Source organism: Choloepus didactylus, chromosome 4, assembly GCF_015220235.1.
Source record: "Choloepus didactylus isolate mChoDid1 chromosome 4, mChoDid1.pri, whole genome shotgun sequence".
NCBI lineage: Eukaryota > Metazoa > Chordata > Mammalia > Pilosa > Megalonychidae > Choloepus > Choloepus didactylus.
The window spans coordinates 93,354,210-93,380,284 of record NC_051310.1 but is presented as its reverse complement, the minus strand read 5'-3'; the positions used below and the strand labels follow the sequence as shown (position 1 = coordinate 93,380,284).

At 51.7% G+C, this 26,075-nt stretch overlaps 2 protein-coding genes across 9 annotated transcripts in view; one reads left to right on the top strand and one right to left on the bottom strand.

Moving 5' to 3' along the window:
* The first annotated feature begins 1,976 nt into the window (after positions 1–1,976).
* On the top strand, positions 1,977–23,244 carry MAN2A2 (mannosidase alpha class 2A member 2). Of its 6 annotated transcripts, none has more exons than XM_037833085.1 (23): positions 1,977–2,120; positions 3,444–3,593; positions 4,153–4,410; positions 4,482–4,626; positions 4,749–4,920; positions 5,408–5,535; positions 5,782–5,955; positions 6,394–6,580; positions 8,621–8,798; positions 9,129–9,331; positions 9,542–9,724; positions 9,912–10,026; positions 10,242–10,309; positions 10,437–10,602; positions 11,089–11,325; positions 11,604–11,726; positions 12,062–12,176; positions 12,479–12,612; positions 12,825–12,966; positions 14,633–14,766; positions 17,668–17,862; positions 18,023–18,133; positions 18,839–18,991. In XM_037833085.1, exons 2-23 carry the CDS (start codon positions 3,462–3,464, stop codon positions 18,989–18,991), a joined length of 3,453 nt encoding a protein of 1,150 aa, XP_037689013.1. In that variant the 5' UTR covers positions 1,977–2,120; positions 3,444–3,461. The 6 variants fall into 6 exon arrangements, 5 of the variants coding, with proteins under 5 accessions (XP_037689013.1, XP_037689015.1, XP_037689012.1 ...); XM_037833084.1 differs by lacking the exon at positions 1,977–2,120 and adding an exon at positions 2,340–2,578; XM_037833086.1 differs by lacking the exon at positions 1,977–2,120 and having other exon boundaries at positions 3,462–3,593; positions 18,839–23,244.
* Positions 6,781–26,075, bottom strand: part of HDDC3 (HD domain containing 3) — a 30,652-nt gene continuing 11,357 nt past the window's right edge. The window contains exons 1-6 of one of the 3 annotated variants that reach the window (XR_005216367.1): positions 14,971–16,467; positions 11,191–14,857; positions 10,424–10,741; positions 9,807–9,972; positions 9,525–9,699; positions 6,781–9,430 (exon numbers count right to left, since the gene is read on the bottom strand). The gene's annotated coding sequence lies outside the window, so the exon portion shown is untranslated. Of the gene's footprint in view, positions 9,431–9,524; positions 9,700–9,806; positions 9,973–10,423; positions 10,742–11,190; positions 16,468–26,075 lie in introns of those variants that run through there. The other 2 variants (XR_005216366.1, XR_005216365.1) reach the window with 2 other exon arrangements.

Here is a 26,075-nt window from a genome sequence, read left to right as displayed (position 1 = left end):
AGCAGACCCACAGATAACCCAGAAATTGGGTTTGGCAGACAAGGATCTTAAAATATCTATGATTAAAAAAACACTGATTACTATGTTAATAGAGAAAAAGATGGACAAAAGTAATATGTAAATATAGAGAATTCCAACAGTTGGAATCTATTTAAAAATAAACGGACATTTAAAACTGGAAAGTAACATCTCTGGGAAATTGTAAACGCATTGGATGGTTTATTAAAAATTGATGAAACAAAAGATAAAACCACAGTCAAAGAGATTAGACACATCAAAACAGGATTAGTGAGCTTGAAGATAGGTTAATAGTATCTAAACTGAAGTACAGAGCATGAGACATGAGACTACATTACATGAATAATTGAAGTTCCAGGAGGAAAGGAGAGAAATTGGTACCAGAATAAATTGGAAACAATACAATTGTCTATTAACAGAAGAATGGATCAAGTATAGTACAGTCATACAATGGGACACTATACAGCAATGAAAAAGAACACACCATCGATATATTCACCAGCATTGAAGAACCTCATGGATGTGCTAAGTAAGAAGCCAGATATGAAGGAGTTTGTGTATGATTCCTTTATATAGCATTCAAGAACAGGCAAAACTAAGCTATATACATTTATCAAATTCATGAAGCTGAACTCTCAAAATTTCTGCCATATCTTGCAAATTATGCCTCAATTAAAAAAAAAGCCATCAGAGAACAAATGAGCTCTCGAAAACTAAGATTATGATCGCTGAAATTAAGAATTTAATAGAAGGGTTGGAGGATAAACTGGAGGAAATCTCTGAAAACAGAGGGCAAAACCACAAAGAGACATAGAGGATGTTGAATCCAATAGGTCTAACATCTTAATAGGCATTTCAGTTAATAAACCTGGAAAAATGTTCTTGATGGGGATGCAAGAAATGGGAGTTAAAACAATTAGATGGTATTTTATATCTGGTTGATCAACCAAAAAACTGTTTAAGCAATATTCAACACTTCGTAGTGCCAATGTAAATTTGCACAATCCTTTGGGGGAAGCAATAGAATAGCTTCTTTTTTTAAAAAATTAAATTCAGTTTTATTAAGATATATTCACATACCATACAATCATCTATGGTGTACAATCAACTGTTTACAGTACCATCATATAGTTATGCATTCATCACCCCAATCTATTTTTGAACATAGAATAGCATCTTTTGTCCAGATAATCTCACTGCTGGGAATTTATCCTAAGGTAATAATTTAAAAAGAAGGAAAACTCGGAATTCATGGAGATGTTCATTGCAGTATGTATGGTTTATTATGCGGGAAAATTTCAAATATCCTTGATGCCCAGCAAAAGGAGAGTAACTAAGAAAATTATGAGATTTCTTAATCACTGGATGGCAGGAAACATAAGCAAGCACAGAAAGGGATCATGACTGATCAAACATACTAAGGGGCGGCACGCCTTTACTTTAGAAGCGACAACTACAGAAAACTAAGGACACCTAGACCAGAGCGGGGCAGGGCCGCGGAAATGTACTCCACTGGTCTGGTGAAACGGAGGAGAAATGTTTCTACCACTCTTTCAAAATGTGCTTATAGCCTAAGTAGGATTGAGAACAAAATAAAGTTACGCGCCGTCCCCGAGGCTCCGCAGCGCGGAGGCCCCGGCTGCGGCTGCGCAGTGCGGGCCCGTTGCCGTCACCGGCGGTCCATGCCGCGGAGAGCGCGGGGCAGCGGGGCCGGAGCTGCGGCGGGGCCGGCCTAAGGGAGCTGGTCGGGGCCCCGCGTCGGGCCGAGCTCGCGCGGTCTCCGCGGGACGTACAGCAGGCCCACGACTGGGCCCGGGCGAGCAGGCGGGGAGGCGGGGAGGCGGGGAGGCGGCGCGGCTGTCCCCGCCCCGCGCGCTGTTCGGCCCAGCGGCCGCGAGAGGCGGGCGGGCGCAGCGGAGCGTGCCGGCGGCCCTGGCCCCCGCGGGAGCGCGGCAGTGGCGCGCGGAGCCCGGGGCGACGGGTGGGCGGAGGTCCGCCTTCGGTTGCGTCGCTGCCGCCGCGCTAACCGCCACCCCCGGGAATGTGAGGGGCGGCGGCTCGGCCGGCGGAGCCCGGAGCGGCTCGGAGGCCGGCCTCAGACGGTAACGCGCCGGGCGCGCGCGGGGGAGGGCTCTGGCTGCCGTGCCGCGGCCGCGCTTGGACAGCTGCAGCGCGAGCGGCCCTGCGGGGACGGAGGGGGCCCGAGTCCCGGGCCGTGCAGCTGTCGTTGCGGCCCCCGAGGCCGGCAGTGGAGGGAGGGCCGCGGTCCAGGAGGGCCGGGAGGGGGTTGCGCCGGCGGGTGGGCGGCCGAAGACCCGGCGGCAGGTGCCGGCTCTCCTGTGATCCAACTCTTTCCCCAGCTCCACCCACTTTGGCCTCGACCCAGCTTCCAAGGGCTAAAAATATAGCCTGGAGGCTCCTGAGCAGAATCAGATCGTGCTAAGTAGGGCACAACGCAGAGGCGACAGAGCTTGTCGCCCCTAGGGCCCGCGGACCAGGCTCCGGAGCGGTGGATCCCGCCCACTCTCGCTTGGCAGCCAGCTCCCCCCTTCCCGAGCAGGCAAGTGGGAGCCCACGGGCAGGGGCAGTGGGCACTGGTCCTCTGAAGTTGCCCCAGGGCCGAACTGCTGTGTGCGGCCTTTCTCTAACCAGGGGACCTTCAGCATCACTGCTGGCTGCCGGGGTCCTTCCCAGGGGTCTCCTAAGTGCTCTGTAAGCCACAGCTGCGAGTCACCCAGTACAGGAATCAGAACTCACAGGGAGAAGACATAGGACTCACTTATGTTAGAAACATTAGCATCTTTCTTTCTTTTCTTCCTTTTTTTTTTATTTTTAGTTCTTTTTTTTCTTAATGAGAGAGAAGCTGTGTCAGGTACTGTTTCTGGTGAATGCCATTCTGATCCAAGAGGCCAGGGAGAAAGGCATTCCTGCCAGTCTCTTCTGACTTTGGCAGTACCCTTTGAATCAAACCAAATAGATGCCAGTTTATTGCTCTAAAACTAGATGCACATGGCTAAGGAGAATGGACATGCACCTCTTCTGGTTGGCCTGTGCCTTTCTTGTAGGGAAGCTGGGAATAATCAGGAAGTTGTGTGGTGAACTCTTGAAGTCAGGGCATGGGAAGTTTGTTATCCAGGACACATTTTTTATGGCATGATCCTACCAGAGAATCATCTCCGCCCTAGAAGCAGAACTGCTTCCAGAACCAGGCAGCTCCAGCCCGAACTGTGCTTCTGAGGTGTGCTTTCAAAGTCTCAGCCAAGACAATAAAATGGAGGTCAGGTCAGGATCCATAGCCAGAGTTGACATTTGGTGCTTAGTAGCTTCCTGTTTTTGGAGTCAGGCAAATAGGAGTTCACTGGGGAATTTGGTGGAAAGACAGGGATTTTGCATGCCGGACCTACAGAGGGTGTCCTTTCTGCCAGGTGTGTGTGGAGGCCAGTATGAAGCTGAAAAAGCAGGTGACGGTGTGTGGGGCTGCCACCTTCTGTGTGGCCGTCTTCTCACTCTACCTCATGCTGGACCGAGTGCAGCATGATCCCATCCGGCACCAGAATGGGGGCAACTTTCCCCGGGTGAGTCGCACCTGGCCACTTATCTCTTCATGGACAGGCCATCTGGGCAAAGGTTATCACCCCAGCAGGAGGGTCATGTCAGCCCGGGACAAGAACATTGCATAGGTTTTCTAGAAACCCAAAGCTAAAAGCGGGAAGGGCAGAGGGAAAAATGGCAGCTTGTACTGCTTTCTTGTCCTCCTGAATTCTTGGCATATGTTGCTAATTGATCACAGCATAGTTTCCCACCAAACCCCGGTGCAATCCCTCTCAGCGCTGTGCTCCCTACAGCCAACGCCAACTGTTCAGAACAGGCAGATGAGATGAAATCTTCACCCTCCTTGATCTCTCGACCGAGTGGTGAGAGACTCCTAGCATTCCTGCCCCAGGTGGAGTGCAATCCTTAATCATGATTGCACATCTTTCCCTGTCTGACCAGACCTGTTGACCTTGTAGGCTCATGGTTCTGGCTTCTTTTGGGGAGGGAAGGATCATAGACAGGCTTCAGGTGGTGTACCCTAAGCAGAGATCCTCTCTGAGGCATAAGAAATTGTGGGTGATTGCTCTGGTTTTTCGGCAGAGCCAAATTTCTGTGCTGCAGAACCGCATCGAGCAGCTGGAACAGCTGTTGGAGGAAAACCACGAGATCATCAGCCACATCAAGGACTCCGTGCTGGAGCTGACTGCCAACGCAGAGGGCCCGCCCGCCCTGCTGCCCTACTACACGGCCAACGGCTCCTGGGTCGTGCCACCGGAGCCCCAGCCCAGCTTCTTCTCCATCTCCCCTCAGGATTGCCAGTTTGCTCTGGGGGGCCAGCGCCAGAAGCCAGAGCTGCAGGTAAGAGTCAGAGACTGCAGGGGCCTACAGAGGCTGTACAGGGGGCCCTGAGCTGCTTTCCCACCTGGCAGATGCTAACTGTATCAGAGGAGCTGCCATTTGACAACGTGGACGGTGGCGTATGGAAGCAAGGCTTTGACATCTCCTACAGCCCGCACGACTGGGATGCTGAAGACCTGCAGGTGTTTGTGGTGCCCCACTCTCACAATGACCCAGGTGAGGGCCCAGCAGACCCCTGGGGGCCACGGTGTGGAGGGGACCTTCTGATGGCTAGGGCCAGGGAGGGATAGTTGAAGAAGATGGTGGCATCTTCAGGGGACCTTGTGCTGGCTCCCCAGGCTGGATCAAGACCTTTGACAAGTACTACACAGAGCAGACCCAGCACATTCTCAACAGCATGGTGTCCAAGCTGCAGGAGGACCCCCGGCGGCGCTTCCTCTGGGCCGAAGTCTCCTTCTTCGCCAAGTGGTGGGATAACATCAACACCCAAAAGAGAGCAGCAGTCCGAAGGCCAGTGCCAGCCGGGGAAGTGAGAGCGGGCTCTTAGCAGCTCAAGGACAGGAGGAAGGAGTCTGGGCCCTAGGGTGGGTGGGTAGGTCTCACCTTAAGCTCTGGGTGCCAAAGTGGTCGGGAGAGGCAAGGGAGCCACGTGGAGGTGAGGTGATGGCAGAGGGGCCAAGAGTGAGAAGGTAAGGGCTGGTTTGAGAGTCACTGGCATTAGGAGACGTCAAAGTTGCATGAGAGTATGTGAAGAGAAAGCGTGAGCCTGGCCCCTGGAAGTGCAAGGACAGGTCCAGGGTTAAGCAGGGCTAAGGAGGGCATGGAAGCTGGCTGGAGGGCGAGGGAGGGCACATGTTTGCTCCCTTGGTCCCGGGTTTGGTGAACTGGCTCACCGAGGCTAGTGCCCACACGTCCTGGCTTGTTCCAGTGGGCACTTGTGGAACATGACTGGGCAGAGGGTCCCTGCTCCATGCTGAGGATGGGTCCTTAACTACAGGCTGGTGGGCAACGGGCAGCTGGAGATCGCAACGGGAGGCTGGGTGATGCCCGATGAGGCCAACTCCCACTACTTCGCACTGATTGACCAGCTCATCGAGGGACACCAGTGGCTGGAGAAAAACCTGGGTAAGTCCAGGCTCGGGAATGGGAGCCTGCCCTGTAGCTGGGCCCCAGGGATGTCAGGGTGCTGGAAGGCCCAGGGCTTGGCAAGGAACGGCTCCTTTATAGGCTAATTAATTCCACCAGTCTGGGCCTGTGTGATGGCATCTGTCCACTGCCTGCCAAGGCTGGAACTGGGGGCCCAATACCTGGGAGGCCGAGAGGCCAGGCCCTGAGGTGGTCAGGTTGTCTGGCTCCCATGCCCCAACCCAGGTGCAGCCCCTCGCTCTGGCTGGGCAGTGGACCCCTTTGGACACAGCTCCACCATGCCTTACCTGCTGCGCCGTGCCAACCTGACCAGCATGCTGATCCAGAGAGTGCACTATGCCATCAAGAAGCACTTTGCTGCCACCCACAGCCTGGAGTTCATGTGGCGGCAGACGTGGGGTAAGGCAGGGTAGGGTGGAGGGGCCACAAAAGCATGCTTCTCATGGGGAATGAGCAGCCACATCAGAAATTAGACCCTGCCCCCCATCCTCAGTGCTGACCGACAAGCATGACGCAGACCACCAGAGCAGGCTCTCCTCCTCCTTCACATGAGGGTCACAGTGTGAGGCGCACATAGCTCCCTGGTCTCTGTGGGGCCTGCCGTCCATTCCCAAGAGCCTGGGCATGCACCGTGTCACCTTCCCTGTAGGAGCTGTGGGCTCCGGAGCTCTCCCTGTGTCCTGACCCCTGGCCTGCCCTTCCTCCGCAGCCTTAAGCCAAGTTAGAGCCTCGCAGAGGCTCCCTCCAACCTGAGCAGCTCCTTGCCCTCCTGGCCGCCCCGGGCCCTGCTCCAAAGGCTGCCAGCTGGCGGCTGACCACGTGGTGTGTCTTCTACAGACGCCGACTCCAGCACAGACATCTTCTGCCACATGATGCCTTTCTACAGCTACGACGTCCCCCATACCTGTGGCCCGGATCCCAAGATCTGCTGCCAGTTTGATTTCAAACGCTTGCCGGGTGGGCGCATCAATTGCCCTTGGAAGGTGCCGCCCCGGGCCATCACAGAGGCTAATGTGGCTGAGAGGTATTTGCTTCCAGCCCGGGGTGGCCTGTGGTGTTGGCTGTTTATACTCCACGGAGGGATCAGGGGACCTGGATTCCAGTCCGGGCTCTCCTGCCTGGTGGGCTGTGGGACTTGGGCAGGCTGCACTGAGATTCTGTGGACTTGGGCCCAGTTTATGAGCGCAGGCCCATTGCAGTCGCCGTGAGGGCTCCTTTCTAAGTTCCCTGGAAAGCTGGGAGGCCCCGAGGATCACTTTCCCAGAATGTTTTTATTTTCCCCAGATGAGTATGTTTTCAAGTGTCCTAACAAAACTGTCAGAGCCAGTTGACTAACTCAGGGGTGAATAATTCTCCCATTATGCACACTTTTCCTTACAGACCTCAGGCCAGTCAGCCTGAGGCCTGCTGACTTGGCTCCAGCTCAGCCAGAATCCCCTTCCCCCAGAGATCTTCAGATTCGCCTTCAGTCCCACCAAATAGCCTCCAGCCTATGGGAAAACAGACCTGGGCCCTTTGCAAGAAGCTTTAGGCATCCCTCAGGAGCTGAAATCAGCCCCCCTGGGAAAGTGCTGAGCAAGAGTGATCCAAACAGCAACTCAGCCGGAACCAGCTGGCCTTAAGAATAGAAGAAGTCGAACTGGTTTTCATGTTGCAATGCTCTGATTTCCTTGGGGCCCGGGAGGTGAAATGTGACCAAAAGGGAAAGAAAGTGGTCTTTTGTTTCCAGAATCCAGAAACCTAAATGTGGATTCCAGGCAATGACCAAGGGCTATTAAGGCATGATTTTTTCTTGATGCAGCAGCTGTCATCTGAAGTTGCCAGCCCAGGTTTCTGGAGAACAGGACATGAGAGATAACTTGATTTTTTCCTTTGAAAGGATTACTAGACTGATAAATTAGTGAAAAGTGGTATTGGAGGAGTCCTCTCTTGAGATCCTTGAGAACAAAATAGAAAAGCAGAAGCTGGACCAGTGTGGTTAAGTAGATTAGTGGCTGGTTGAACTGTGATAGCTATAACATGCCAATTAAAAAGGTTGGGCTAAAGAGAAGAAAGGGCTTCTAATGACGTGCTGCAAGGCTCTGTTTTTCCATTGATTTTACTAGTAATTTGAATGAAATGCAAAAATTACCAACTACTTATATGCAATTCCTATAGTATGTATGGCCCTATTCTAATCACTTTACAAACATTAACTCGTGCAACTCATTTTAATCCTTATAATGTTATGAGGGTAGGTACTGATATTATCCTCATTCTACAGAAACTGAGGTACAGAGAAGTTAAGTAACTTGCCGTGGGCCACTCAGCTAATCGCAGAGCCAGCATTGGCATGGTCTGGCTCCAAAGTCCAGGTCCTGTGCTCTGCTGTGTTGCTCACTGGTGGGAAAATGAAGCTGGAGTGTCAGAGTCAGGAGCCCAAAGATCTCAACAAGTTGGGATGTGGGTCAGATGCAGTCAGATGCAATTATGAGGTATAAATGTAAGTTTTCACCCTTAGTTTCAGAAGACAGAATATGAAAGCTCAGGATGAGGAGAAAAGACTTTGCACAGCCACCTGTATAGAGAACCCTGTCACTGACATTCAGCCCTCGCAGTTGACCGTGGTGGTGGTGGTGGGGGCTGTGTTCTGTCCTCTCTTTGCCCCTCAGTCAGAGGGACACTGGCAAATGGACTGTTAGAGAACTGCCGGTGAACAGATTCCAAACTTATGGAGGAATCAACAGATGAAGGAGCAGGGATCATAGAGCTTGAAGAGGGGAGTGTGAGCGTATCTCTATGTCAGAAGGATTGTCATGAGGCAGGGCTGATTTGTCCTGTGTGGTGCCAGAGGGCAGAACTCGGGTTCAGGAAGTGAAGCTGAAGCTTCTAGTGCAGCATGAGGAGGACCTGGTTGTCAGAGCTGTGCAGAGATCACTGAGTTCCCTCTATCCCAGGAGACGCTGCACAAAAGCCGAATGACTCCTTGATGGGGCATTTCAGGGGCGCTGACTGGGGTGGCTCCGCTTGGCAACCTTTTAGCACTGAGACCTCCTGTTGGGCCCCTGCCCTTCCCCACCTGCAGGGCGGCCCTGCTGCTGGACCAGTACCGGAAGAAGTCCCGGTTGTTCCGGAGCAACGTCCTCCTGGTGCCACTCGGTGACGATTTCCGATACGACAAGCCCCAGGAGTGGGATGCTCAGTTCTTCAACTACCAGCGGCTCTTTGACTTCCTCAACAGCAAGCCTGATCTCCACGTGCAGGTGGGCTGGGGGCTTGGCTAGGGAGGGGCCTGGGGATCCTGCCTGGGGGCCTCAGCACTGCTGCAGCCGAGCCATCCCTCTGAAGCTCTGTGCTCCCTGTTACTAGCTCCAAAGCAGGGGCTCGTTCCCAACTCTAGGGCAAGGTTTCCCTTTTATGTCAGAATTATGTCACTGGCTCCCGGCTTCTCTGTGAGGTCGGAAGGGTAGACCGTTCAGTCACTGACTCTGGCTTAGACAAAGTCCCTGCCCCTACCCCCCGGCTGCAGCACCAGTGGTGAGATTCCCAGAAGGCTCTGGAACTGATGGGAGTGGGTTTTTGGGTCCCCACAGGCCCAATTTGGCACCCTCTCCGACTATTTTGACGCTCTGTACAAGAGGACAGGGGTGGAGCCAGGGGCGCGGCCTCCCGGCTTTCCCGTGCTGAGCGGGGATTTCTTCTCCTACGCGGACCGGGAGGACCACTACTGGACGGGCTACTACACCTCCCGGCCTTTCTACAAGAGCTTGGACCGCGTGCTGGAGGCCCACTTGCGGTGAGCCCCACCCCCTGGCTCCCAGGCTCCGGGAGTGGGGCGAGCCTTTGGGGTTTGCGGAGGGGCTGGATTGGATGAGCAGGGAGGGAGCGGAGGGACCTGGAGAGCAAAAGTAAAGAAAGGTGGGAAAGAAGGGCTCGCGCTTGGTGGGCGCGGGTGCAGCCTCGGGGAAGGGCGTGGGCGGGCTGCTCACCTGTCCCTCGGGGGCAGGGGTGCGGAGATCCTGTACAGCCTGGCTGTGGCTCACTCGCGCCGCTCTGGGGTGGCTGGCCAATACCCGCTCTCCAACTTTGCCCTCCTGACGGAAGCTCGGCGCACGCTGGGGCTCTTCCAGCACCACGATGCCATCACCGGCACCGCCAAGGAGGCTGTCGTAGTGGACTACGGGGTCAGGTGGGGCCCTCCTCCACTCCCCCCAGAGCTCCACGCCCCACCCCTTCCCTAACAAAAGGTGTGCCTGGTGGGCAGTGGGCACCTGCCGAGGGCCGTCCCATGGGCACCAGTGGACAGTTTCCCTGAAGTCGTCTTCCTGGGGCCCGGACCTCACATCTTCTCCATGGTCTGTCTCCCACCCCCACAGGCTTCTGCGGTCCCTGGTGAGCCTGAAGCAGGTCATCATCAATGCTGCCCACTTCCTGGTGCTGGGAGACAAGGAGACCTACCATGTGGACCCTGAGTCGCCCTTCCTCCAGATGGTGAGCCTGCCCTGGCTGTGCCCGGGGTCTCACCCCAAGAGCTGCTGCACGAGGGTGCTGCTCCTCTTTTCCCTTCCCCATCCTGGACTGGAGCTCCCTGTCACTGTGCAGCTCATGAGCCACATCCAGGGCAGGCTGGGCCGGGGGTGGGGGGTGGGACTCTGAGTCAGGCTGAGCCCCTGATGCTTCTTCCTTTCCCCCCTGCTGAATTCCAGGACGATACCCGCCTAAATCACGACACCCTGCCTGAGCGCACGGTAATCCAGCTCGAGTCCTCACCCAGGTGAGCCAGACCAGAGGCCATGCAGAGGAAGAGCCACTCCCTGCTCTCCAAACCCTCTGCCCCCCACACCTGCTCTGCTTCCACCCGGAGCCATGGTCTCCTGGGTTAGCCCACCTTATGTCTGCAGGTATGTGGTGCTGTTCAACCCGCTGGAGCAGGAGCGGCTCAGTGTGGTGTCCCTGCTGGTCAACTCGCCCCGGGTGCGTGTTCTTTCTGAGGAGGGGCAGCTCCTGGCTGTGCAGATCAGCCTGCACTGGAGCTCGGCCACTGACATGGTCCCCGACGTCTACCAGGTGAGGCGGGGCTCTTCCCCCAGTGCTGCACCGGCCTGTCAGCACGGTTGCCTGCCCTCCTGCTGGCCTGTTCCCCAGCCGGGGGTGGGAGTCTTGGGGAGAGAAGTGCCCAGAGGATGGTCACTCTTGGAACTGGAATCTGTCATAGAAAAGAAGGTGAAGGTTTGTATGGCAACGATAATAGTAAAAAATGATGGTTATAATGCTCCATCTTTCATGCGTTCAACCAGTATTTATAGAGAGCTTAATATGTGTTTCCCACCGTGTAGTTTTTTCACATATCGTTTGAGACTCAGAAGAGTCTAATGAGGAAAAAGGGGCAAGTAGTATCATTTCCACTTGGAGAGGGGGGGGCAGGGGCCCTGCTGGGTGCAGCACTTGCTCAGGCTGTCAGTGGGTGGTGCCCTGGGACTGGACTCCCAGGCCCGCAGCAGGAGCTGATCCCTGCCCGTGGCCCCGGCTTCCTGGCCCCTCCCGTGCCAGCAGGTGTCTGTGCCCCTCCGCCTGCCGGCCCTGGGCCTCGGTGTGCTACAGCTGCAGCTGGGCCTGGACGGGCACCGCACCCTGCCCTCCTCCGTGCGCATCTACCTGCATGGCCGGCCGCTGTCCATCAGTAGGCATGAAGCATTCCCTGTACGTGTCATCGACTCCGGCACCAGCGACTTTGCCCTCAGCAACCGCTACATGCAGGTCGGCTTCTCAGGCCTTACTGGGCTCCTCAAGGTAAAGGGCCACATCGGGCGCAGGGAAGGGCCAGAGTTGGGGCATGGGGGTGAGTGGGGTGGGAGGAGGGGGCCCGGCGCGGTGCGGAGCTGCCTCTGGGGCCCCGTGAGTGTGCAACCGCTGACCGACGGCGGCCCCGGGCATGGCCAGCTCGGCTCCCAGCTGACAGCATGGGGAAGTTGGGCTCACCTCCTTGGGGAAGTTCGTCCGTGCCCTCCCAGGGGGCAGGCCTGACATGCTGGTGTGGGGCCAGGGGTCAGGGCTGTGTTCTTTGGCAGAGCATCCGAAGGGTGGATGAGGAGCAGGAGCAGCGGGTGGACATGGAGTTCCTCATCTATGGCACCCGCACATCCAAAGACAAGAGTGGGGCCTACCTCTTCCTGCCTGATGGCGAGGCCAAGGTACCTGAAAGACACCTCACCCAAACCAGCAGGGCCTGGGCGGTCTCCCAACAGGGAGGGCCCGAGGAGAGGCGGGGCATGGGCCTACCAGGGTGGAGGTAGCCGAGGCCCCCACTTCCTCCGGGGTGACCCCTGCCTGCTGGGGGCCTCACCTTTGCTGCCTCTGTGAGGTGCACTGGGCTGGGGTCGCTCACTGGGGGTGGGGGTCCAGCCCAGCCCAGGGGTAACAGGCTGGAGCCAGCCTGGATGGGTGCTGGTCTTGCCCGAGCCTGGGCTGTTCTCTCCCACTTTGCTCTCTGGGCTGTAGGTTCAGCTCCCACCTGCTCTTTCCCCAGCCCTACGTCCCCAAGGATCCCCCTGTGTTGCGTGTCACCGAGGGCCCTTTTGTCTCGGAGGTGGTTGCCTACTATGAGCACTTTCACCAGGTGGTGCGGCTTTACAATGTGCCAGGTGAGCCCTGCATGGGGCCAGCCTCGGGGAAGAGGAAGGTCAGGAGGGAGGGGTGGGCCCCGCGGGCTGGGACCCTTCTCCTTTGGCACTGGCAGGCGCACTTGGTCCCAGCAGATGTACCTCTTGAGATGGGGGTGTTTAGTTCTCTAGGAGGATAAGGTCACCCCAAAATGCCTTGGGAATTGCCAGAGGAGTTGGGCGAAGCTGCTCCCGTGCTCAGCTTCGACCCCCGGCCACGTCTCTCAGGCTGGGTCGCACCCTCCCGCCTGCTCATGCTCTCCCCCTTCGTCCCTGTGTCCCAGGCGTGGAGGGGCTCTCTCTGGACATGTCTTCCCTGGTGGACATCCGGGACTACGTCAACAAGGAGCTGGCTCTGCGCATCCACATGGACATCGGCAGCCAGGGCACCTTCTTCACGGACCTCAATGGCTTTCAGGTGGGTTCCTTGGGCTGCACCCTGGCGATCCCATTGAGCAGAACTTGGCCTGTTTCTGCCTCCTTCGCAGGCCCTGGGGTGGGGGCAGGTCTGCCCCACGGAGAGGGAAGACCCCAGAGGCGAGAGGAGTCAGTTGCTGCCTCGGACTGGGGGCCCCTTGGAGCCCACGTGGTGCCCACATGCCCTCGACCTCCTCGCCTTGTCCTCCGCAGGTGCAGCCCCGGCGGTATCTCAAGAAGCTGCCCCTCCAAGCTAACTTCTACCCAATGCCGGCCATGGCCTACATCCAGGACGCACGGAACCGCCTCACCCTGCACACTGCCCAAGCCCTGGGGGTCTCCAGCCTCGGCGATGGTGAGTAGGGGACAGGAGCCCAGCTGAGGGATGAGGACGAGGAAGAGAAGCCCGTCCCCACCCCAGGCCTTGCACACCAGCCTTCCTCTCCTCTTGCCCGTCTGCATCACCTGTACACTTGGAAAAGGGGCGAGCCATTACTCCCATCAGTCACCCACAGCCTAGGAGAAAGGCAGACAGTTGTCCCCCTCTCCCTGGCAGAGGCAACTAACTGGGTGTGGGGTGCCCCATTGGATCCCCTCATCAGGGAATCGAACAGGGATTCTCAGCTGAGGCATGAACCCCCTTCTCCTGGCCAGGGATGGCAGGGAGGATAGTTTGAAACGTTCGTTTAATGTTATAATGAAATGTTAGGGAAAGAAGAAAAAATACATGTTAACAGTCATTAAAGGAGAAAATATTTTTAAGAATCAAAATGAGGACATGAGGAGCACTGGCCTGGGGTCGGACCTGGCTGCTGGGTGATTCTGGGAAAGGCCTGAGTGGCTCCCCTGTCTTCACTGTAAAACAAGCAGTGGACTTGGTGACCTCTGGGGCCCTTGACCTTCCACCTGTGGTGTGAGCCTTTGGGAAGGGTGAGCGAGAGGGTCTGACATCACGGCCCTGTGCCTGGATGGCGTGAGTGCCGCGGGCACCTGCCCCTGACGGAAGGAGCACGGTTCCACTGCCTTTTCTCCTGGGAGCCGTCTGTGGGTCTGTCTGGCTCGTGGATGCCAAACTAAAGCCCAGCGCCTTCGCCAATGAGGTTTCTCTGCCCCCTTTGGAGACAGTGTGTGTGTTGAGAAGTGATCATTTTATGTATGAGGGGTCCATTTTAAAGCTTTTGGATGCCTATCTGTGATAGCGCAGCCTAAAAAGAGTGAGGAGCCCCCCATGTCTGAATGGGGGCTGGGGTGAGGAGGGGGAGGGGGCCATCTGTGGGAGAAGTTGGTGTGGGTGCATCTTGAGGATCCTTGGGGAAAACAGGTTCTGGGGAAATCCTCATTCCAACATAGTCAGTGAGCCCCTCACCCCAAGCATATTTTAAAAAGGAAAGCAAATGTCTTCATTTGCCATTTCTTCCCCAGAGAAATCCCAGGTGACCCCAAATTCGAGCACGTTCTTGATGCATCGTTGGGTTACTCCCCTGCTCAGCCCAAGTCTGGCCTGCTGGAGCTCCCCGGCTGTCCCTGTGGGGAACTCCAGCCATACCCATGTGAAACAAGAGCAGGAGAGCTTGTTTTATTCATGACAAAAATCCACCCTATCTGAGAAAACCCGTCCCAGGTTAGGGGATCCACAGCAACATTACTGACGGCTGTTGCCTGGTGTTTTGTGTTTGCTCATTTATGTTGTCTCACATGCCAGTCTAGAGGTGGCTCCCTGCCTGGACCCTTTGTCCGATCTCACTCCTGAGTCATGGAGCCTGGACAGTAAACTCCAGAGTCAGCCCACCCTGCACCAGGCCTGCACTTCCTCAGCTGGAAAACAGGGCACAGGGTCAGCTCTCCACTAGGCCTCCTTGCAGCTCCAGGATTCGTGGCTTCTTTCTCTCCTGAGGGACTCAGCCTCTCACCTCCTCACCTGGGCTTTTCCCTTGGGGCCTGTGGTTGGGGTTCTTTCCCACAGGTCAGTGTCTGCTGGGGGTGGCTCTGGCAGGCCTGGGTCTCACGGGTAACTTCCCCAGGCCAGCTGGAGGTGATCTTGGACCGGCGACTCATGCAGGATGACAACCGGGGCCTTGGCCAAGGTCTCAAGGACAACAAGAGAACCTGCAACCGCTTCCGGCTCCTGTTAGAACGGCGAACCGCAGGCAGTGAGGTAAAACCTGGGCGTGGCTCCTGGGAGGCGGGTCAAGCCAGTCACTTTGGGTGGCCCTGGGGGCTTCTGGTGTAGGGTTCAAGGAGTGTAGCTAGAGTTGAGCAAGGGATGTGGGAGTGAGTCTGGTGTTCTGCCGATCCAGCTCCTGCAGCCCGGCACCGCCTTCTCCCAGCACCACCCCGTCCCCTGCACCGGGTCACATACCTTTCCCACCTTCTTCTGTGCTGCTCTACTAGTCACACCCCCGATCCCAGCATTTTGTAGCTTCCTGCTCGTCTTCACTCATCTCCTGGCTTTCTGTGCCCACATCAGCCTGGCTTTTCTCTCCAAACTGGCAGCCAAGTTTAGGGACTTGCTCTTTCACAGCGGGAGCAATAACCAAGAAGTCAGGGCCAGTGGTGGTGGGGGGGGTGGTTGACCAGCTTCAGCAAGCGCTAACTGAAGACAGAGCCACGGAAGACAGAGCCTGCCATGGGGCTGTCATCAGATGGGCTCTGAGCACCCGCTCTGCCACAAGGACTGAGAGGGACACAGCAGGGCCTAGGGTGCAGACTCCACTCCTGAGGAATTCTTGTGAGTGGGGTGGAGGTGAAGTGTGTGGAAATACAAGGTAAAGGACAGATGTGTCCCCGTAGTCTGAGGAAAGAGAGTGCATTGTGCTGAGGTATCGAGGATGGCTTTGGTGAGTGGGAACAGGATTTAAATACACGAACCGGGCATGGGTGGTTGGCAGGAGTAGCAGTGGTCTCATTCGGTTAGACTAGAGCTGTGCAGTCCAGAATGGTAGCCACTAGCCCTGTGTTGCCGTTAATTAAAATTAAATAATATTTAAAATTCAATTCTTCATTTGTACCAGCCACATTCCAAGTGTTCAGTGGCCACGGATGGTTGACAACTACTGTACTGGAGAGTGCAGATACAGAATTACGGAATATTGCCGTTACTGCAGAAAGTCCTCTGGTTAGCACATGGCAGGGGGAGTAGAGTGGAGCAGACTGTTGATACCTGGATGCTTGATCAAGGAGTCTGGCATTTATTCTGCATGCCATGAAGGCAGCCAGAGATGGATTGAAGCAGGGAGAGATGCTGGAATTTCCGCAAGGCTGACAGTTCACAGGCTGTCAGACGTGGGGTGAAGTCAGGGATGGACGGGGGACACTGCTGAGGTGGAACGGAAGAGGATTTAACTACCACTTGGGCATGGAGATCCGGGAAGAGGGAAGCGAGAGGTCTTGGGCAGTCAGAAGGAGATGGTGCTAGGGACAGAAATCCAGAACAAGGAAAAGTTGCCACTTTGGAGGAAAAGTCATCTTGGGCCTGTGGAGTGTGATGTCCAGGTGAGCACAGAGGCCCGGGGCCTGAGAACCAGGCTGGCCCTGGGAATCTGGGTCTTACTCGAAGCCACGGGGTTCCTCAGGCACGTTCCCAATCCAAGGCCCATCCTCTCTGTCTTGAAGCACACATCTGCCTTTTGTCCATTCTCCCCCTGCCCTGCAAATCTCTTCACATGATGGAAGATGCTGCTGATAGGAGTGTGTTGCTCATCGTAGCATTATGGAAGCAAGAAAACCAAAAAAAGCAGAGCATAAATGGCCTTTTCTGAATAAGGGGGTGTTCTAGTTTCCTAATACTGCCAGAATGCAAAACACCAGAAATGGATTGGTTTTATAAAAGGGGTTTATTTGGTTACATAGTTACAGTCTTAAGGCCATAAAGTGTCCCAGGTAACATCAGCAATCGGGTACCTTCACTGGAGGATGGCCAGTGGTGTCTGGAAAACCTCTGTTATCTGGGAAGGCACGTGGCTGGCGTCTGCTCCAAAGTTCTGGTTTCAAAATGGCCTTCTCCTGGGACTTTCCTCTCTAGCAAGTTTCAGCTTCTCTCCAAAATGTCACTTTCAGTTGCTCTTGGGGCGTTTGTCCTCTCCTAGCTTCTCCAGAGCAAGAGTCTGCTTTCAAGGGCCATCTTCAAACTGTCTCTCATCTGCAGCTCCTGTGCTTTCTTCAAAGTGTCCCTCTTGGCTGTAGCAAGCTTGCTTCTTCTGCCTGAGCTTATACAATGCTCTAGAAATCAAGGCCCACGCTGAATGGGTGGGGCCACACCTCCATGGAAATGATCTCATCAGAGTTATCATCTACAGTTGGGGGGGGTCACATCTCCATGGAAACACTCAAAGGATTCTAGTCTAGTCAGCACTAAAACGTCTGCCCCACAAGACTGCATCAAAGAATTTGACTTTTTCTGGGGGACACAATACATTCAAACTGGCATGGGGGGATGGGAGTGGCCACGCTTGGGTTGGAAGTCCAACTTGGAGCCAGATACATCAGGAAAGCTCTTTCCAGAGGCACTGGCCTGGATGTCCTTCTTTTTTAAAAAACTTGTTTCAAAATAACTTCAAACTTACAGGAGAGTTGCAAAACTAATACAGAAACAATATGTACACTTCTGTACCCCATGCACCCCACACCCAGATACCCAGATTTACCATCTATTAGCACTTTGCCACATTTGTTACATCATTCTACCATCTATTGATCTGTCTATTGTCTGTCTCTCTCCTATTTTCTAAACATTTGAGGGTAGGTTGCATCCCTCCTGCTCCTTGAACATTTAATACGTTTCCTGAGAACAGGACACTCACTTACGTAATCACCTTAACAATTACTGAGTTCAAGAAATTTCACATTGATAGAAAGCTCACAGTCTATATTTCAGTTTTGTCAGTTGTCCCAATAATGTCCTTTGAGGCATTTTTCTCCTCCATTATCAGATCTGGTGCAGGATCATGTGTTGCATTTAATTGTCACCATCTCTTTAGTCTCTTTCTGGCTGTCCTACACCGCCCCAGCCCCTGCTGGGCTGCACTCCTTCACCTGCCTCTCGGGACTGATCTTGCAGGTCCAAGACGGCGTCTCCACCAGCTACCCGTCCCTGCTCAGCCACCTGACCTCCATGTATCTGAACGCTCCTGTGCTTGCCCTGCCCGTGGCCAAAAGGCAGCTCCCAGGCCCAGGTCTGCGCTCATTCCATCCTCTGGCTTCCCCACTGCCCTGTGACTTCCACCTGCTCAACCTGCGCACTCTCCAGGCTGAGGTGAGTCCTGCCCAGTTCTGCCCCTCCATGACCAAATTTCTATCTCACCCAGACCACCTCCTCTCCCAGTACTGCCTTCTGGGCAGAGTGGTGCTCCCGCCCCTGTGAGCCTCCAGAGCACCACTAAGCCCCCACCACTGTCCCCTGAACCGTTGTCCAGGATGATGCCTTACCCTCGGCAGAAACCGCACTGCTCTTACACCGCAAGGGTTTTGACTGCGGCCTTGAGGCCAAGAACTTGGGCTTCAACTGCACCACCAGCCAAGGCAAGGTGAGTGGGGCGTGGGGGTGGGAGGGGCCCCCAGTGAGAGCAGGGCAGGGAAGGGAGCAGCCGGGAACAGCAGGAGTGAGAGCCCGGGGAGGCCAGACTGAGGTGGAGCGGGGTGGGAGAGGAAGGTGCTATCCTAGGGCTTCCTGGAGAGAAAGGGAGAAGCTGTTGACGTTTGTTTTGGAAGGTACCAAGCCTGGTGAGGGCCAGTTCCAGGTGAGGTGCATAGCTTGAGAACGTCTGTTCCATGATGAAGTATTTCTTTTGAGCAAAATGGAAAACTCCAGAAATAAAAAACTAAAAACCGCCCTGCTGCTAATCCTCTATCTGTTCAGCTTTATCTGAACCTCTGTCCGTGTATCTGCGGAACAGCTCCACGTGTTACTGCTCTGCTCATTGTCACCCGGCACCATTCAATACCTACGTCTGCTAGGTCCTCTGCTGGGCTCAGTGATTCAGAAGGGAATGAAGGCTTGGTCCCTGCCCTCCAGGAGCTCACAGTTCGGTGCAATAGTCCCTTCCCAGCGTCCATGGACAGGTTTTGGGGTGCGGTGAACCCCTGAGATTGTATGCAAACTCGTGTCTGTGTAGGCATGTTGCCGCAGCTTCTGTCAGATTTTCAGCAAGGGAACAAGTTACTTAGGTGCAGAGCTACATCATCTAGTGTATTGGTGCCCAGCAGCCCTGCACTTTCTCTCCTCTCCACAGGTGGCCCTGGGGAGCCTTTTCCACGGCCTGGATGTGGGTTTCCTGCAGCCAACCTCCTTGACGTTACTCTACCCTCTGGCCTCACCCTCCAATAGCACTGACATCTACGTGGAGCCCATGGAGATTGTCACCTTTCGCCTCCGCTTGGGCTAGGGCTTCTTGTGGCCTGAAGAGAACGTTTATCCACAGAGACTGCCTCTTAACATAAGATCGGGTCGGACAAGCCACACTGGGATCCTGTCCTGATCTGCCTCAGAACTGTGACAGACTGGGCTCTCCCTCATTTTCTGTTTATTGTTGCTCTGTGTTTGGGGGCAACCCACCAGCCTGGTGTTGGATAGACAGGGCAGAGGCTGGTGAGGGCCAGGAGAGGAGGCCCTCGGTCAGAGCGGGTGGTGCCAGACTTTGCTTCGGGGCTATGGGCAGCTGCCCCCCTGAGCACAGGGCTCAACACCTTCTTTTTCCCCACGGGGGATGTAGGAGAAGCAGGAACAGAAGAGGTGGGGGAGGCAGAGTGGTTGACACCAGCGTCAGGCGCCCTGTAGGCAAGAGCTGGCTCGAGGGGGGGTCCTGTGGTCTTGGGGAGACTCCATGTCCTGGTGTGACAACAAGGTCAGAGGGACTGCAGGAGCAGGGGGCTCACACCCCAAGTCAGCAGTTGTGGGGAGGAGGAATCTCTGTCCTAAGGGTCAGGAAGCCCAGCCGCTCTCTGTGATGGCTCCTGAATGCTACCCGTGAGTGTGCCCTGGCTGGGGGCTGCAGCATAGCAGGAAGGACTCTTTGTAAGGACAAGAGACTGTCGTGGTCAGAGGTCATAGGATGCTTTGGGCAACCCCATTCAAACCGGGCACTTGGTCTTTGTGATTTGCGGGACGGTGGTGGCAAATCCACCCTACCTGACTCCCCCTCTTGTTCCTTGCACCGTCCCCAAGAGTCTCTTCCTATGATGGGGGCTTGGGCTGGCAAACTTTCTTTCCTTGGAAAGAAAGTGAAGCCCCCAAGGACCCGTGTGCTTGGGCAACCCGAGGCAGCTTTCAGCACCATCCCTAGCAATCAGACCTTGGAGCGTCCCCTTTGGGACGTCCTGCCACTGATGCATCCAGTTCCTGGCACAAGGGGCCAGGACCGTATAGAGTCAGGGAGGAGGCAGCTTTCATTTCAGCTTTGATTAAATAGAGAAAAATTTATGAAAATTCCATCCCTTATTAAAACTCTTTGTCAGTTAAGACTAGGAAAAAAAAATCCTAATTTAGATTAAGGTCTCCAGCATATAAACCAACAGCTTCTGGCATCCTAAAGGAGTGGAAGCCACTGGCATTCCCAGCTAAGTCAGAAAGTAGCCAAGGAATTGTATTGTTTAACCTTGTTCTGGCACCACTGACCCTGTGACATGGCGGCTGGTTGAGAGGGAGGAGGAAGAGTCCGAGCTGTCATTATTTGCAGAGTATGAACTGCCCACCTGTGAAGCCTAAGAGGCAACTGAAGAGCTGACGTGAGCATTCCGTAAGTCGACCCGAATGAAATACCTATCGTGTTCCTGTAAAGATTTTGGTTCTCCCCAAATCAGCCCATAAATTCAATGTAATTTCAGCACAATTGGATACTTTTTGGAATTTGACAAGTTCCAAAGATCATTTGGAAGAGAAAATGTGTGAGAATACTAAGAAAGTTTTGAATGATCATCATGAGTTTGGGGCAGTGGGTGAGGGTAAAGATTTCCAAAAGGACCATAAAGCCACTATGAATTAAATCAGCGTGGTACTGGAGTGGGATTAGACAAGCAGACAGATAGAACAAAACAGAGTCCAGAAACAGACCCTGGTATATGATAGAATTTAGTATATGAGAAAAGTAGTGTTTCAAATGGGGAAAAATAGATTGTTTAGTAAATAATATATTGAGATGCTGGCTATCTATTAGGGTAATAGTTAAATCTCACGGTTTACACAATTTATTCCAGGTAGAAAGAACAAAAACTAAACCACAAAATTACTGAAGAAAATATAGGCTATCTTTATACCTCCATGGTGGGGATGTTTTTCTGAAACATAACATAAAATATAAAAAGTCATAAGGGAAAAATGAAAGATTTTATCACAATAACAGGTTTATTTATGATGAAAAACATCAAGGTTAAAACACAAATGACAGATTTGGCGAAAATATCTGCAACACATTAAAAGTGTCAGTGACTGCAGTTACTTTAGCGAAAAGCTTGTTTAGGGTCCTTAGAGAAAGTCCCTGGAGCTGCCAGGAGCTACCTAAGGTGTCATGGGGCAGGCACAGCCGCATTCTTCGGGTCACCTAGGGTGGTTACTGCCCACGTCAGGCCTCAACTGTAAAATGGGGATAACAGTATCTATATCACAGTACAAGAAATGAGATTATCAATGTGAAATGCTTAGCAGAGTGCCTGGAACATACAGGAGCTCAACAAGCATGAGCTATTACATCATAGTAGGTGTTACTTGCTGGTCTAATACAATTTGGAATTAAAATGATAGGGGTAATCTGTGACACCCTAGGAATTAGCAGAATAAAGGATGTTATCTTTGGACATCTTAGATGTGCAATGAAATTATTCCTCTGCCAGGAACTAGTGTTGCTTAATTGTACCTACCAGCCTTTGAGAACTACTTAAGGCCGCATTGCTCAAGGTGCAGTCCGGAAACCACCTGAATTGGTTGGAAAGCACAGATTTCTGGCCTGTCTGACCAAGGCTGTTCCTTCAGCCTGGTTGCTAGAATGAAGATACATGGAGCAGCCACGGCTACCCTGAGATGAACGTGTGACATGAGCAAGAAAAAAAAATCTTGTTTTGGTATGTAGAGAATAAAAAAGCAGATGCCTGGGTACAATTTACTGAGCCAGTCTCTGGGAGTAGGCACCAGGGAGGCTCCCTGGGTGATTCTTTGGCATGTGTAATTTGGAAACCACTTACTATTATGAGAAAACCAGGAACTTTAACATAGAGCTGTGACATTGAAGTCGCACAGTTCCTGGGGGTTATAATCAAAGCTGAAACCAGGACGTAACACAAGCAACTTCTGGTAGTTGGTAGAATTCTTTCCCACCCTGTAACCCTCCATCTACTTATAGCCATCAAGTTTTCATGGAGAGAAAGGGCTGGGTGGCCAGGAGGCTCAGAAAGAGAAAAGCAGATTCCGGCAAACTTTCAGAGCAGGGTTTAGTTTCAGAGTGAAACCCTGCTCTGATTTAGCTTGGCTGAGGCTGGGCTTTAACTGTGGACACCCATGTAGAGACAGTGACACCTTTAACCTCTGATAACCCTGAAATTGGCCTGCTTCTTTTGCTGTGGTTAGCTAAAAGACACTTACTGAGAATAGAAGGTTCTGGGACTTCAGAGTCCTTACGGAATAAGAAACTCAACATAACCTGAGAATGTCAGGAGACCGTAACCAGGCCTCCGAGTGCAGAGCACAGGCAAGAAAATCAGGAGGCTGCGAACAAAATGCAAGCAACCTAAAACAATACATTACAAAATAAGTGTTTAGAACCACAATTTAAAAATACATAGATGGTGACGGCCAAAGGAGCAGGGTTGGGAGGATGGTGAGGAGGGGGAAGAGGAGGCAGAGCAGACCGTCTCTCAAAGTGTGAAGATAAATGCAAAATTTTAGAAATTGACCCTGAGAGGTCCATTCTGCAAGTGGACAGCTGTGTCTTTGCTGGAGGGTATGAAGACATTCTTGGGACCTGTGTTTTAGTTGACGAAAATGTGGAATGTGTGAATGCAGAAGGCAGTGATAAAACAGTGCTAAAATATAAATACCATACAAAGAAGATGCTCAGCATGAGGAGAACTGAATGGGAAACACTGGTGTTTGTTATATTATTCTTTGTACTATTATATAAATATAGAGATGTAATTTTTAAAAATTACCAGGAAAAAATGCAATTATAATTACAGAAAAAAGAAGGAAAGGCAAACAGGGAAGAAGGGAGGGAGGGAAAAAGAAAGAAAACCCTGAAATCTGGACGCTCCTTGGTTCTCAATTCTAAGATGACAGCTGTTAAAAAGGAGTACCATACCCTCAGGGTGACCAGGTGTCTCCCTGTCACTGTTAATTCTCTGTCAGAAGTGAGACTTTTGGTTCCCAGCCCAGCAAAAGCCAAAGTAAGCAAGCAAGGAAGCTATGAAGCACCCCATCATCACAGACTTAAGGTAGTAATTTTGGCGGTGATGCTAATTTCCTGATGATAGTTGCTTTAGGCTATATAGGAGAATGTCTGTAGGAAAAATAAACCAAAGTATTTAGGGGTGCTAGGGCATCAATCAGCTACTTAGTCTCAAATGGTTCACAAGGAAAAAAGTTATTTGTATTGTGCTTCCAACTTTTCTGTGTTTCTAATTGTTTAAAAAAATATTGAATTAGAAAAATAAATACTTACTGGGTCAGTTTGGATGTATTATGTCCCCCAAGACACCATGTTCTTCAATGCAGTCTTGTGGGGGCAGAGGTATTAGTTTTGATTAGGTTGGAATCTTTGGACTGGGTTGTTTCCATGGAGATGTGACCCACCCAACTGTGGGTAACACCTCTGATTAGATTATTTCCATGGAGGTGTGGCCCTACCCATTCAGCAGGGGTCTTGATTTAATCATTGGAGTCATTGAAAGCTCAGAAGGAGCTCACTGCTGCAGCTGAGAGTCACTTTTGGAGACAGCCGCTGAAAGTAGACTTTTGCTAGTCCAGCGTTTGGCTGGGAGAAACTAAGAGAACACCCCCAGATGCCTAGGGAAACGCCTTGGAAGAAAGCCATTTTGAAACCAGAGCCCTGGAGCAGATGCCAGCCACGTGCCTGTACCTTCCCGGCTGACAGAGGTTTTCCGGAAGCCATCAGTATTCTTCAATGAAGGTACCCGATTGTTGATGCCTTTGTTTGGACACTTTTATGGTCTTAGGACTGTAACTTTGTAACCAAATAAACCCCCTTTTTAAAAGTCAATACATTTCTGGTATTTTGCATAACTTTAGCATTAGCGAACTGGAATACCTACTATATTGGCTCAGATCAAACTGGTTCTTCAGGGAGGTCTCAGACTCATAATCCAGATCTGTTAGCCAAATTTGACCTGATTTTTATGTTGTCCAGTGGCTGGAGCTGACTTCAACTGTGGTCACTCTTCTCTGGTTAAAAAAGCCCAGCGATGTGAGTGAAAGAGAGACCAGTCAAGAAACTTGCATTTGGGTCCTGGTTCTGTCACTCTTGATTTATTTGACCATAGGCAAGTCTTCTTACCTCTTTGAACTTCTGATTTCTTCTTTGTAAAACGAGAAAAATAATCCCTACCCTGCCTGTCTCACCAGGTTATTATAAGGAACAGAGCTACCATGCAAAAAGGTTTTGTAAAACACCAAGCATCTTGTGAAAATCTTTTTTCTTCACATTCTAAAGGTACAGGAAGGGATCAATATTTGTTAAATGCCCACATTCATTCATTTTAAACTACTCAACAACTACAGACTTACTGGTATATGTAAAATTTCTGTAATCCCACTCCAGGAAAACTTTGTTTTTAAATTAGAAACAAAACAGTTCTCCAGAACATACTATACACTGGTCTGAAGTGGATTACACTGAACTTCATTTATCCATTTTTCTGGGGCCATCCTAAACTAGTTTTCTTTTAAATTCAGTTTTCTTTGTCACCCTTCAAGTTCTTTTTCAGAAACAGCTTGCATATGTAACTGAGAAATTAAGAATTAACAAATAATTATGATGACTGAATCATTATATAGATGCCTTTTTCTCTCTAGTATGTCGTAGAATAGCCAGAAAAAGAAATATCTGAAATTACTGAACTGTAACCCAATTGCCTTGATCTTTGATCATGTTCATATAACTATATAACCTATATCTTGTGATTATAAAAATACTTGTGACTGGCCGCACTTGTAACCCCTTGTCCTGTTTTTCAACTTTAGAGACTTATGATCACAAAAGATAGCCCCTAATGTTTATTAATGAAAGAACTGAGTCAGCCCAAAACTAACCATCCCAATTCCTAAACTCTTACTAGATGAAACTAGATTAACCAAACTGGGCCCACCTGACATGCACAGTAGCTTAAATTTCTACCTTTAAGTGACCTATACATCATTATAATACTAAAAATCACTGCCATCATCATATTAAAGCTGCCATTTTCTTACATACATTCTGGGACCAAGCATGTATTCTTCTGCACTTGCTCAATAATTAGATCATCTCTTAACTTCATCATCTTGAGCACTGAACTTGTTATCCTAAAACCTGCCCATCTTTTGATACTATAAAGCCATCAGAATTTACTGCAGTTATTTTAGGCCAATAGGCCATCTGCTCTCCTTGCTTCACATAGCAATAAACTCTTTCTCCCTTTGAAACCCAGTGTCATAGATTGGTTGGTATGTGCATTAGGCAGAGATCCCGTGTTTGATCGGTAAAAATTTGCCAACCCAGATGGGACACAAGGAAAGAGAAGCCTCAGTGCCCAAACTTCTGGAGCCCTGGCAGGACAGGTAAGCATGGTAACTGAGTCTCTTGCAGCCACTAGACCCTATTTGTCTAAAGACACAGTGACTGCATTTTTCCTGCCCTGCTGGTGCCCTGGGCTCATCGGCACCTTGAAGCTTCAAAAGGAGAAACAGTTCCAGAGTTCCAGGTCCAGACATGTGAGTGGGTGAGCAGGTCAACAAGGTAAAGTGGGCTGGGATGTTAGTGCAGGGGTTCAAAGCCCCTGGACACGGATCCAAGGCTGTAGGTCCCGCTTTCAGAATGATCCCCCTGCTTTGCCCTCTACACCTTTCTGTTTTCTGAGTCATTCTGTATGGGGTTCGAGGCACCAACCTGAGTCTATCTGTTAAGTATACTCCTAATATATATGTTAAAATAAGTAATCTAATAATTAATTTTTAATGAAATTAAGTACGTGTTTAGTGTCTGTTTAAATTGTTAATTGATGTTATTGCATTTATATTGTTCAAATGTTCCTAACTGGTTACTGATTTCTAAAATTCTTAAAAATGGGAAATTCTAATTCTAATAGCATTCCTGAATGTAACCCTTTGGACTATATTTTGAAAAACTGGAAAGATTTTAGTTACGAGCCTATGAAAAGACAAAAAATGGTTTATTTCTGTAACACACTCTGGCCTCAATATTCCTTAAGATCAGGAAAGAAATGGCCTGAGAATGGCTCTATAGAAAGAACACTATATTACAGTTAGAG